The sequence below is a fragment of the Scyliorhinus canicula genome, chromosome 8, assembly GCF_902713615.1.
Source record: "Scyliorhinus canicula chromosome 8, sScyCan1.1, whole genome shotgun sequence".
Classification (NCBI taxonomy): Eukaryota; Metazoa; Chordata; class Chondrichthyes; order Carcharhiniformes; family Scyliorhinidae; genus Scyliorhinus; species Scyliorhinus canicula.
This window is the reverse complement of record NC_052153.1, coordinates 117,468,731-117,482,930: the sequence shown is the minus strand read 5'-3', so window position 1 is coordinate 117,482,930 and position 14,200 is coordinate 117,468,731. Positions and strand designations below refer to the sequence as shown.

Sequence of the window (14,200 nt, the reverse complement as noted above, 5' to 3'; positions counted from 1 at the left end):
GGGGAGGAGGTTTAGAGGGAATGGGAGGAAAAGGTTTTTCCTCCAATGGGTGATTGGAATCTGAAACTCACTGCCCGAAAATGTGGTAGAGGCAGGAACCTTCACAACATTTGGATGATTACTTGAAATGTCACAGCATGCAGTGCTGCAGGCCAAGTGCTGAAAAATGGGATGAGAGTAGACAGGTGTTTGATTGCAAGCATGGACACGATGGGCCAAAGGGCCTCTTTCTGTGTTGTAAAAACTCTATGACTCTAAAAATTATTGCAAGAATCAGACTTCAATCAGTCCAAATGCTGAGTGAAATGCTCAACATGTTTCCGCAACAACCAGATTTGGCTTTAAGTATTATATAGAATTAATTGTGTTATTCACAGGATTCACTCCACCAACTCACCAAGACTTCTACAACAATTCCTCTCAAATCAACGACCTTCACCACCTTAAGGTTACGGGCAGGAGGTGCACAAAAAACCATTACTTCCAAACCAGTGATTTGGAATATATCTCCACTCATTCACCATCTCTGGATCAAAATTCTGCAAGGCCCTGCCTAACAGCACTATGGGAGTGACGACACTACATGGGCTGCAGCTATTCAGGATGGCAGCTCACTACTACATTACCATGGGTAAAAAATGCTGGACTTGACGGCAATACCTATATCCCTTGAATGAATTTATAAAAAGACAATAACATTTGCAGCAAATTGCACATTTGACAATCCACTTTCCAAACTGAAGTGATAATCAACTCCGCTGAACAATTCTAGAATGCTTAAAGACATTTTAAAGTTTTATATAGCACCTTGTTTTTATTTTTTAATTATTTTAATTGATCTTCAAACCTGTTTGGAAGCACTTGGCAAACATCCAGGACCTGACATAATTTATCACAAACTGCATCAGCATGAAAACAGTGTACTTTAGAACTGTACAAGTATTCCTTTCTTCCCTCAAAAACAAATTTTACTTGCATAAGCAACCCATAAAAGACATTTAAAATGATAAAATTATTTCTCTTTCAGCATTAATTTTTCCAAATTTTATCATAAGACAGCGAAATCCATACCTGCTGTCTCCCACTGAGGTCCAGCTGCTTCCAAAATTGAAAATCTAAACTAAGATCACGCCAGTACTTGCAAACTAAAGATGCTGAAAGACATCTTTCCTTCAAAGTTAAATGAGCGAAGACCTAAAATTAAAAAAGGTTAATGATCAGAAGAACTGTAGACAACATTCAGCAATCAATTATATGCTGTGCATGATTTATGAAAATGTGCTTAATAACCACTGCAGGATAATTAATACTTTCAGACAAAAAGACATCACATCTGCAAGATGCACAATTGCACATCTATGTTGATCAGGAAGATTAAAACACGAGATGAGCAGAGCCTGAGATAGTGGCAATGATGGATAGAAGGGACGCGGTCAGAATGGTGATGTGGAACGTGCGAGGGTTGGGGAGGACCGGTGAAGAGAACCGGTTTTCTCGCACTTCAAAAGTTTGAAAGTCGATGTGGTGATGTTACAGGAGGCCCACTTGAGGGTGAAGGACCAGATGAGGCTTAGGAAGGGATGGATGAGCCTGGTGTTTCATTTGGGTTTTGATTGCGGGGCCCGAGGGTTGGCGATTTTGGTGGGCAAGCGATTGAGGTTTCAGAGGGAGAAGGTGGCAACAGATGCGGGGGGGGAAATACGTGATTTTTACAGGTACGCTGGAGGGGAGATTGGTTAGCCCCAATTGGAATGACGCAGGGTTTGTGAAGAAAATGCTGCCTGCCATTCCAAATCTGGATACCCATGAGATTTTTGCACCCAAGGGAGCGGGAATATTCTTCTTTTTAGCCAGTGCATTAGGTGTTCTCGAGGATTGATTTATTTGTGGTGGGTGAGGCGCTGATGGCTAGAGATTCTGACCACACTCCACATTGGATGGACGTGCTTATGGAGAGGGGGTTGGCTCAGAAGCCAGGGTGGAGGCTGGACGTGGGCTTGTTGGCAGACCAGAGTTTGCGCGTTAGAATGGGAAAGGTGATTGAGGAGTATGTAGGGTTCAAATGTACTGGAGAGGTCTCGCTGTCGGGGGTTTTGGAGGCTATGAAGGCAGTGGTGAGGAGGTCCAAAGTCGTGCAGGTTAGATGGATTGGTCATGCTAAGTTGCCCTTAGTGTGCAAAATGTTAGGAGGGGCTATTGGGTTACAGGGATAGAGTGGAAGTGAGAGCTTAAGTGGGTCGGTGCAGACTCGACAGGCCGAATGGCCTCCTTCTGCACTGTAAGTTCTATATTCTATTTTGTTTGAGGCTAAGATGGATAAGGAGGAGAGGGAGGATCGCCTGCAATCGACAGAAGAGATCCTGGAAGTCACGGGACCTGGGGCTCTTGGCGAAAAGGAAGGAGTTGCAGGCAAGGTTTGATCTGTTATCCACAGGGAAAGTGGTGAATCAGCTGAGAAAGGCAAAGGTAACCATTTATGAGTATGGGGAGAAGGCTGGCTGTATGTTGGCAGGACAGCAATGAGGGAGGTAGTTTGGGTTAGGACGGACGAACTGGTGTTGGCACCGAAACGGATTAATAAGGCGTTTCAGGAGTTTTATCGGGATCTGTACAAGTCAGAACCACCAGAGGATGAGCAGGAGGTGAGTGAGTTTTTGGGGAGGTTAGAGTGCCTAAAGGTGGGTGAAATGCAGAAGGCAGGGTTGGAGGAGTCGGTGGGGCTTGTTATGGGCCAGGGTTTAGAGAGCACCAAAGTATATCATGGAGTTCACCTGACCCACAACTTTTAGATTTTGGTTATGGGAAGCACAAAGGCCCACTCTGCAGGTGTGATGCAACAGAGATCTAATGTGTTTTTAAAACAAAACAATGTTTATTCTATGAATCCAGTTAACATTTTATAAACACACAGTAAACATCTTATCAGCTACCGACACTGATCACCCCCCCCCCCCAAAAGATACAATAGTATATAGGTAACCCTTAGTAACTTTCCTAAAAACATCCACAAGTCAAAAACCCTTTTTAACAAAGACAGTAGGTTTGAGTTCTCTATTCCTTTGAACTCATCAAGTGATCTGGAGACATTCTTTCGAGAGAGAGAGAGAGAGAGAGAGCTATATATTCACCTTCTTGTTTGAATGCAGCTCTCCAATTGAAAGCGAAACTAAAACACAGAGCCAAAAACACACTTTTCTTAAAGAGACTCTCACATGACAGCCCAGAAGAGGTGAAGGCGGCAATTGGGAAGATGCAGACGGGGAATGTGGCGGGGCCAATGGTTTCCCGGTGGAATTCTATAAGAAATTTAAAGGTAAGTTGGCACCATTGTTGGTGGAGATGTTCGAGGATTCGATGGCCAAGGGTTTTTTGCTGAAAACGATGGGACAGGCCTCCATCTCATTGAAGAAGGATAAGGACCTAGTGGAGTGTGGGTCCTACAGGGTCTTATCTCTGTTGAATGTAGACGGCAGGATACTGACTAAGGTGCTGGAGCTAAGATTGGAAGTGTGCCTACCGAGGGTGATTGGGGATCATTAAAGGAAGACAGCTGTCACTGAATGTGGAGCGGCTGCTGAATGCGGTGCTTTCTCCAACAGAGGGAAGAGCAGTAGTGGTGGAATTCGATGCGGTGAAGAAGTATGATCGGGTGGAGTGAAGCCACCTGATTGCGGTGTTGGAGAGGTTTGGGATTGAGCCTACGTTTGTGGCATGAGTGAATTGCTGTATGAGGAGCTGATGGTATGTGTGCGCACAAATGATATAAACTCAGGGTATTTTTCATTGCATCGGGGAACAGGGCAGAGCTGCCCCCTTTTGTTTGCATTAGCGATAGAGTCCATGGCCATTGCAGTGAGGAGCTTGGAGTTGTGGAAGGGGATAGGGGGCGGGGGGCATGGAGCATAGGATGTCCCTGAACGCGGTTGATTTGTCATTATACATTTCAGAGCCGGGCTCTTCGGTGAGGGACATAATGGGCGAAATTCACCCCTACCCGGCGGGACGGGGGGTCCTGGCGTAGCGGAGTGGTGCCAACCACTCCGGCATCGGGCCTCCCCAAAGGAGGAGCTAGGCCCGCGCCGGAGTGGCTCCCGCTCCGCCGATTCCCGGGTGGCGAGAATTCCGGCCACGGCGGGGGCGGGATTTACGCCGGCCCCGGGCGATTCCCCGACCCTGCGGGGGGTCGGAGAATTCTGCCCAATGGGTTTTCTACAAAGATTTTGGGCGTTTCCAGGTATAAGCTGAACCTGGGGAAAAATGAGTATTCTGTGGTATCCACCCCAGGGTCGGGGGTCAGGGTAGGGCAATTGCCATTTTGTGCGGCACCTCCTCATTTTAGGTATTTTGGGGCATAGGTGGCTCAGGATTGGGCAGGTCTTCGGAAATTGAATTTTTCAAGCCTGGTGGGAGGGTGAAGGCAGATTTTTTGAGGTGGGATGGTCTTCCTCAATCATTGGCAGGCTGGGTGCAGGTGTTGAAGATGATCATTTTGCCATGGTTTTTACTTCTGTTTAAGTGCCTGCCGGTCATTTTGCCCAAGGCATTTTTTAAGGGGTGGATAGGCTGATCTCCTTGTACATTTGGGCAGGGAAGATTGCTAGGATAAGGAAGTTGGTATTGCAGAGGAGAGGGCAATGAGGGGAGGGGGTAGAGGGGGTTTAGGCCTCCTGAAGTTTTATTACTTGGCGGCAAATGCGGAGAAGATGAGGTGGTAGAATAGGGAGGTGGAGGCTTTGTGGGTAAGGATGGATGCGGGTTCGTTAAGGGGTTGCGGATGCTGGCAACGGCCCCATTCCCATTGGCACCATTGAAGTATTCCGGAAGTCCAGTGGTGGTAGACACGCTGAGGATTTGGAGACAATTCCATCAGGATTTTAGGTTGGGAGCGGTGTTGAGGGTGATGCCAGTCAGGGGGAATCATGGATTCCAGCCAGGGAGGATGGATGTGAAATTCCGGAGATGGGAGGAGAGGGGGATTAAGGAAATGAAGGATCAGTTTCTGAGAGGACGGTTTGTGAGCTTGGAGGACTTGAATGAGAACTTTGGGCTTGCTCGGGAGGAATGTTTCCAGTGCGATGCGGGACTTTGCAAGGAAGGTTTTTCCGACATGTCCGATAGCGCCCACCTCCTCGTTGTTGGAGGAGGTGCTGTCAGTTGTGGTGGTGCTGGTGGTGGAGGAGGCGGGAGCTGGAGTGGCGAGTCATCTCAGCGATTTATGGGAGGATTCTGGAGGAGGATAAGATGCCTATGAAGGGGAATAAGGCTAAATGGGAAGGGTCCTGCTGATCATGTACGTATGTTCTGGTCTGCCCGAAGTTGGAAGGGTTCTGGAGGTCGACGTTTCGCACCATTTTGACGGTTTTGTACGTTGATGTGGAACCCAGCCCCTGGGGGCCATATTCGGGGTGTCGGACCTGCCGGAGTTGCAGGCGGGTGTGGGGACAGATGTTTTAGCCTTCACCTTGCTGATTGCTCGCAGGCAGATTCTGTTGGGGTGGAGGTCACTTTCTCCACCCTGTGCTCTTCGGCGTGGGGGGGGGGGACCAAATGGAATTCTTAACCCTGGAAAAGGTGAAACTTGCTCTGGGGATTTGGGGGGGGGGGGGGGGGGGGGGGGGGGGGGGGGGGGTAGGCTTGGCGCAAGAGTTGGGGTTTGTTCATTCTGCACTTTCGAGGTTACTGTCAACTGTTAAGGGGGGGATGCTTTTCTTGTGTAGGGGTTTACTATGTTGGAGGTGTTTTGTGTTATTGTAAAACGTTGAAAATTGGGAATGAAATTAGTTTTTTTGACAAAGGAAGATTAAAACAAACAGAAGAATGAAAAGGAAGCAAAGAAAGCATCAACAGAAGAGCACCATTTCTTCCTAGTCAGATAGACATGAGAAAGACTGGGCAGAGGTCAGTCTTCTTCACCAGAAAGTGTTTGTCCCAGCACCACCAAAGGGCAATAAAGGGAGAGAAGAAAGAGAGGGATTTGAAGCAACAGCTGTAACAACAACTTATATTTACATAGCGCCTTTAATGTAATGAAACATCCAAGGACACTCCACAGGAGCATTATAAAACCAAGTATGACACTGAGTCACATAAAGAGATATTTTAGGTCGGATGATCAAAAGCTAGATCAAAGAGGGTGGTTTTAAGAAGTTTCTTAAAAGACTAAAGTGAGGTGAAGCGGAGTTGCAAAAGGAAAGAAATTCCAGATTATAGGGCCCAGGCAACTTAAAGCACAGTCACCAATGGAGGAGCAATTATGATTGGGAATGTACAAGAAACCAGAATTAGAGGAGCACAGAAAACCCAGAGGGTTGTGGGATTGGAGAATTTTAAAATCAAGAAGTTGCTTGACTGGGAGCCATCGTAGGTTTGTGAACACAGGGGTGATTGGGGAATCAAACTTGCTGTCAATTAAGACACAAGCAATAGAGCTGTGGATGACCTAAAATTTGAAGTAAAAGAAATAACAGGGGCAAGACAACACAGAAGCAAACATAAAACAAGCACAGTCCCAGAAGACCCCAGCAGTGAAGGAAAGGCCGGAACCTGCAAATGAAGGGAAAAGGCTATCTAAAAGAAGGATGAGATGCCTGAAAAGATACCAAAGGCTAATAAAAAAGGATTTAAATTAAATTACAAGAATGCACACTGAGAAAGTTACAATTCGGAACAAAAAAAAATCTTACCTCAAGAGCAAGTTACATGGTGAATGGAATCTCAGCAACACCCAGTGGGCAGTTTATGAAATTACAGTGCTAAAGTTTAAAAAGGCATTTTTTATTCAAACACAGACATAGGGAATTGCTGGAAAAGGTTGACACAAAACTGACAAAAAAGCAGGAAATAAAGTTTTGCAGACAGGAAGTGCATAGTGAAATGGATACAACTCAATTTTTGTGGAATTCCAGATCAAATTAAATCTTCAGGTGATAAGAGGGCAGGGTGTATGCATATCAGTTCTTAAATCAGACAATTATAAAAAATATAAAATTACTTAAAACAGCAAGTTAGTAGGAATTTTTGACAGTTGGGATGAGTTGATCGGAACATAGAAATTTCTCTGCAGTAGAGATTGATGCACTGGAAAACAACTTGACCTGCTGCTGCACTCGCACTGCATACAATAAATATGGACTTAGGAATTTAGAATGGAACAATGTACAAATATAGGCACACATCCCGTGATACTTCAGTCATCCTGCACTTCGTTATTGTCAAACGTTAGCCAGTTTTATATAGAGGGTTGTTTATATAATATCTATGAATAAAACATTTAAAATCTTTTCCCAATTATATAAACAATATGAACTTTAAGTATTAATTTAGCAGTGCTTTATTGTCATTTATCACGCTCTTAAATATCATGATGAAAACTGAATTTCCTTTCTCGTGTAAAATGTACATTATTGAAGCAGTATGCCAAAGCAGCATTTCCAACAGGATTGCCTGTTGAAAGGACTGCCCACAAACACACCTGCACCACACTCCTCAGAAAGGCACTCATGCCGCAGATGTTTGATTTTGCCATACTCATCAACCTTGTCATATTTAAAGACAAAAAAGATTGCCCTTCTTCCTCTTACGCTAATTCCTCTTTGGTAATTGCAAGATTTTTGCTTCCTCGTGGCACCACAAGGGGCATATATCAATTTGGTCAATTAATCAATACATTGTTATAGAGAATCGACCACTTCAAAATTGAATTGCAAACAACAAACTTTCAAACAGTTTTGTTCCCCTAAAACCATCTTAAACATACTGAACTTTTAAAGTCATCAACCTGAAAGATTAAATCTGTTTCTCTCTCCACAGTCACATCCTGCCCAGCAAAGAATTCTAGCATTTTCTGTTTTAATTTCATGTTTAACTAACATGATGGAGTTTTTGATGAGGGAAGCACGGAAGCATAGTGATTAGCACCATTGCTTCTCAGCTCCAGGGTCCCAGGTTCAATTCCCAGCTGAGTCACTGTCTGTGCGAAGTCTGCACGTTCTCCCCGTGTCTGTGTGGGTTTCCTCCAGGTGCTCCGGTTTCCTCCCACAGTCCAAAGATGTGCGAGTTAGGTGGATTGGCCATGATAAATTGCCCTTAGCATCCAAAAAGTTTAAGTGGGGGTTGCTGGGTTACAGGGATAGGGTAGATACGTGGGCTTGAGTAGGGTGCTCTTTGTAAGGGCCGGTGCAGACTCGATGGGCCAAATGGCCTCCTTCTGCACTGTAATTTCTATGATTCTATGAATACAGAGGCTTGAAGGTCATGCAAAATGTAACGGTCATGTAGCTGATGTGAAGTACATAGACGTCCAGAAGGGACATGACAAAAGGCTTTCCAGAAAATTAGAAGCTCAGGTAATAATAGAACATAGAACATAGAACAGTACAGCACAGAACAGGCCCTTCGGCCCTCAATGTTGTGCCGAGCCATGATCACCCTACTCAAACCCACGTATCCACCCTATACCCATAACCCAACAACCCCCCCTTAACCTTACTTTTATTAGGACACTACGGGCAATTTAGCATGGCCAATCCACCTAACCCGCACATCTTTGGACTGTGGGAGGAAACCGGAGCACCCGGAGGAAACCCACGCACACAGGGGGAGGACGTGCAGACTCCACACAGACAGTGACCCAGCCGGGAATCGAACCTGGGACCCTGGAGCTGTGAAGCATTTATGCTAACCACCATGCTACCCTGCTGCCCCAAATAAGAGGGACAGTGCTAATTCGAAGATGGAATTGGCTAAGTGACAGCAAAGAGAGTAATCGCGAACGCTTGTATTTTGGATTGGATGAAGGTGTGCAGGGAACAGTGAGAAATTTGATAGACATGTTAAAAATCATTTGGGGCTTCTACAATTCATGGACGTTATTCATTATGCACTTTCGAGAATTAGATCCATCGAACATTAGGGGGGTTGGGGGCTGGGAGGTTTGGGGGAAGGGGGACTGTATGTGTTAATAGTGACTGTGGGCGATACCCGATTCCTTTTTGTCATTTGCTTATGTTAACATGCGGGCCGATGTCTGGGGTTTGGTGGGAGGATTGGATCGCTATTATTGATATGGGGATTGACATTACATTCGTTACGGATTATTGTTTATTGTTGGGCGTAAATTTGGGAGAAAATGTGAAAAAGGAGAATAAAAAAATATTTTTTTTTAAATCATTAGGGGCATCAATAATAGATGGGGAGAAACGTTCCCACTCGTTGAGGGTCAAAAACCAGAGGACGCAGATTTGAAGTGATTGGCGAACGAACCAAAGAGAACAGGAAGAAAAAGATTTTCAGGCAATGAGTGGTTACAATTTGGAATGCGCCGCTTGAAAGGATGATGCAATTATGACTTTCAGAGCACTTCAAGAGAAAAATTGCAAGACGATGAGGAAAGGCAGGGGAATGGGACTAGCTAAAGTTTCCTTTCAGAGTGTTGGCACGGGCTTAATGGGACCGAATGCCTCCTTCTGCCTGCAACCATTCTAGGATCAAAATTAACTAAAAAGAAAATACGTTTTTTGACTATTTTACTGGCAAGTTAAATTCAAAATCAAGAGTACTATACTTTGGCCAAAAAAGGAGAGATATGTACATTTGAAATCTTATTCAGTTTTAAGATAATACAAAATCATGGAGCTCTTAGGCTCAAAGTGCCAGGATTATTTGTAGAAGAGATGTAATTGAGACTTTTAAAATGATGGAATGATTAGTTCCAGGGGTGTTTTGAAATGCAGAGGGATGGTAAGAGTCTTATTATGTGCCATAATAAGTTGTTGTAGAACTAAAGAAATAATACAAAGATGCGAGCTAACATTTCTAAACGTACGGATATCAGATGTATTGATTCCTACCTCTCAAAAAAATAGATTTGCCTCCATGAACAGTTCAGTTTGTTCTTACTTCGAAAGAGGCAATATACATAGCAGTATGCAATAATACTACATTTCATTGTTTACGGTCATCTCAGGAATGCCATAGAACAAGATAGTTTATAATGTTCCAGCATTTCGCTGCAGAGCTAAGAACCTTATTAAAACTGAAATTAAGATTGTCCTGCAAGTGCAATATTACAGGAACATTAGTTATTTAGATACAGTCACCCGTGTTCCCTTGAATACCCACATTGTTAGCATGCTGTGGAAGGCTTAGCTTGCCTCCCTCAATGTCTATGGATGAAGCCAGAGCACTGAATATAAGTGAACCGGACAGCTATAAACATGGAGAGAACAGGGGTCAAGAAACCAAACAGAACCTTTTTTCTAAGATCCCTTCCAGCTTCTCTGAAACACATGCCTATTTTATATATTCTTAGTTTAAAATAATCCAAGTTTGTATTTGCACTCTTACAACTGATGGTGGCATATGAAACAAAATTCAAATCAAAAATATCACCTTGCTTCGCCAGAAGCCTCACCTTTAGAAGTATAGAGGAAGGAAGCTGATTTATATTCGGTGGTTCAGATTCCACTTTTAAGTCTTTAAAGTTGTCATGAGGGAGAAGTTCATTGTCTTCGGGCCCCAAAGGGGACACTGGACATTGCAGTAGAGAAGAGCAGTCACCCATGTTCCCCTGAATACCCACGTTAGTGCATTCTGCTGTGGAAGTAGGCAAAGTGCATACAGGTACCGGACGCTGTACTACGTCATTATTTAAACCAGTATCAGGAATTCCTTCAACTGCAGAACGAGGCAGTTTGCAAGGTGTACACGTTTGTACTCCAGCACATTTACGTTTGCAAACTGGCATCTCTGAATAGTCTGACGAGACTGTTCTAAACAAAGGTGGCCCAATCAGTTTTGCTGGGACACTGGAAAGTAAACTCTTGCCCTGTTCTTCCCAGATAGCAAGCTCCTTTGGAGAAAGAAGAAACTTAGCACATTCCTCTGTAGTGGTCAGCGTAGCGTATCGCTCAGCTGGTTTGGATGCACTTTCGAACTGATCCTCATCAAGAGAAGTATTGTGAACGATGAAGCACAACATACAAGGTCCACGAAGAAAGCAGTTCTTTCTAACTTTCCGTCTTCTCTTCTTCACACGCTTACCATTTTTTGAAAGAAAATGGCCCATATAGAAGCCTCAAACTTCTCTAATAGTATGTTTCTGCAAAAAAAAAAAAGTGAAAAGCAATAAAATTTCTCCGATACAGATAATGTGCACAACATAGTCATGATTGAACTCCCTTGTAACTTCAAATTATAAATATTAGAATTATGATCACAAGTTCCTTACATCAGATATACAACACAGAAATAGGCCATTCAGCCCAACCCATTAATGCTCAACTCAAACCTCTGCCTATCTTTCCTCATTGAAATTCAGTCTCATAACCTTCCATTCTTTTCTCCCTCATAAGCCTCCCCCAAAATGTATCTACACTATTCACTTCAACTACTCCCTGTGGTGAAAGAAACACAGGGAAAAGAAACGTAGCATATTTCTCTCGTGTGGTCAGCCTGGGTTATCATTCTGCCAATTTGATAACAAATCTCCAAATGCTTTTGCCATTGCATTTGTAGGTACAGTATTTTCTGCTGTGCACTTCGCAAATTTCTTTTTTTTTAAATAAATATAGAGTACCCAATTCCTTTTTTCCAATTATAGGGCAATTTAGCGTGGCCAATTCACCTACCCTGCACACCTTTTTGGGTTGAGGGGGTGAGACCCAAGTAGACAAGGGGAGAATGTGCAAACTCCATACAGAGAGTGACCCAGGGCCGGGATCGAACCCGGGTCCTTGGCGCTGTGAGAAAGCAGTGCTCACCACTGTGTTGCCCTTATTTCGCAAATTTCTGATTGTATTATGGCATTTGCTATTTCATGTCAACTAACTTCAGTGCAACTCCAAATTAAAAGCAGCATGCTGATTCAACTCCATGAAGGAGTTAGGGTGGCACAGTGGTTAGCACTGCTGCCTCACAGCACCAGGAACCCGGGTATAATTCCAGCCTGGGTGACTGTGTGTGGAGTTTGCACTTCCTCCCCATGCCTGGTGGGTTTTCTCCGGGTGCTCCAGTTTCTCCCGACAATCCAAAGATGTGTAGGTTAGGTGGGTTACGGGGTTGCGGGGATAGGGCGGGGTAGTTGGCCCAAGTAGGGTGCTCTTGCAGAGGGTCAGTGCAGACCCTATGGGCCGAATGGTTTCCTTCTGCACTGTAGGGATTCTATGGAAAGAAAGCTTTAAGCGCCCTGATTTACAAAACTGACTAGACAGAAGCTTCCTAAATTTTAATAAATTACAATCTTTCAAACTTGCCCCTTGTACTGTAGCTCATTATATTGTTAACTGCTGCTATTCAAAAGTTTAAAATTTGAGACACAAGCTTGATGCTGGTTTCCTTCGTACCTACCATCATAAATTATCTTAGAGCTCGTAAATAAAGTTAATGTCGCCACAGTCCCAGAGGACCTTAGGCTGTTCTCCCCTTTGAGAGTTGACTGGTGATGATTTAACCTGAGGGTTACCACACCTCAGGCGAGGGGCAAGGTTGAGAAGGCGAGGCCTACATGAATAACTTTAGCCAGTATGGGAATTGAACGTCGCTTTGTATCACAAACCAGCCGTCCAACCAATTGAGCAAACCGGCACACTTCCACTGTAACAGATTCAATGAACAACAAGGCTCGCAGATTTTACTTCATTCATGTTCTGATAAACAGATACAAAACATCCAAATGATTTGCATAAGTTTGGATGCAAAATAATTCAAACAGCTAATTTTTGGTGAAAGGTATAATGCCAGTGGTGGATGCGGTGGGAGGTAACAAGAATCGGGAAACAGCAAACCAACTGTTTATCAGACAAGCAAGGGAGAATAAAATGGAATAAATCTTTTCCGGTCACTTGCTCACCTCCTAGCATCAATACTATGGAGCAGCACCGACGGACACCTGAGAGAAGGTAAGGTACCCAGCCTTTCAGCTCAGAAATTAGGTAAATGATGCAAGGTAATGACCTAGAGGGGGAAGAAAAAATTAATTCAAATTTTAAATAAGAGATCTGTATAATTATTCAATAACATTTAGTCCAATTCAGGCTTGTTTCATTACCTGCACATCACATTATATAATACGTAATTAGCCACAAATCTATAACGCTTCTCAAACCTTCTTCAACTCATGATCCATTAGGTTTCCATTCTGTTTGAAAAAAGGTTGATCAATGAATCATTGCTCATCAAATGCTAGGTGATTGCTTGAATCACTTCACAGCATCATATCAACCTGGTCAAAGTCAGCACCATTATCTTGTGAAAAATGGTTCCCTTGCATTATTTTTGTGCTTACCACAGCACAACAGCTCTTATGGTTCAATCTGGCTTGTTCAAACATCGCCATCATATCTCCTTCCCATGTACATAATTCCCCTGTTTGCTACAAAATTCTGTCCTTGGCTCCCTCCTAATCCTTAAATATGAAGTCAATTTCTAAATTCACCGGACCTGGTCATGCACTAAGAGCCTGCGCGGACCAGCTGGCAGATGTTTTTGCGGATATCTTTAACCTGTCCCTACTCCGCTCCGAGGTGCCCACCTGTTTCAAGAAGACCACCATCATATCGGTGCCAAAGAAATACCAGGCAAAGTTCCTCAATGACGACCGTCCGGTGGCCCTGTATTCAGTCGTAATGAAGTGCTTCGAGAGGTTGGTCATGAAGCACATCAGCTCCATACTCCCAGAAAGCTTTGGTCCATTACAATTCGCATACCGCCGCAACCGGTCCACAGCAGACGCCATCTCCCTGGCCCTACACTCATCCCTAGAGCATCTCGACAACAAGGACTCCTACATCAGACTCTCATTTATTGATTACAGCTCCGCCTTCAATACCATAATCCCAGCCAAGCTCATATCAAAGCTCCGAAACCTAGGACTTGGCTCCTCACTCTGCAACTGGATCCTCGACTTTCTAACCCACAGACCATAATCAGTAAGAATAAACGACAACACCTCCTCCACAATAGTACTCACACCGGGTCCTGCAAGGCTGCGTACTTAGCCCCTTACTACACTCCCTGTACACACACGACTGCGTGACAAAATTTGGTTCCAACTCCAACTACAAGTTTGCTGACATTACGACCATAGTGGACCGGCTCTCGAATAATGACGAGTCAGAATACAGGAGGGAGATAGAGAACCTAGTGGCGTGCTGCAGCGACAACAATCTCTCCCTCAATGCCAGCAAAACTAAAGAGCTGGTCA

General features: G+C 44.2%; 1 protein-coding gene across 4 annotated transcripts in view; it reads right to left on the bottom strand.

Annotated features, from left to right (window-relative positions):
* fbxl17 (F-box and leucine-rich repeat protein 17) overlaps positions 1 to 14,200 on the bottom strand; it is a 937,144-nt gene that overhangs the window by 907,502 nt on the left and 15,442 nt on the right. For all 4 annotated transcript variants that reach the window (XM_038805146.1, XM_038805144.1, XM_038805143.1 and 1 more), the window contains 3 exons: positions 12,848 to 12,951; positions 10,412 to 11,098; positions 1,072 to 1,194 (listed from right to left, as the gene is read on the bottom strand). In XM_038805146.1, the coding sequence (XP_038661074.1) occupies positions 1,072 to 1,194; positions 10,412 to 11,065 (777 nt within the window). In that variant the 5' untranslated portion in view covers positions 11,066 to 11,098; positions 12,848 to 12,951. The remainder of the gene's footprint in view (positions 1 to 1,071; positions 1,195 to 10,411; positions 11,099 to 12,847; positions 12,952 to 14,200) is intronic.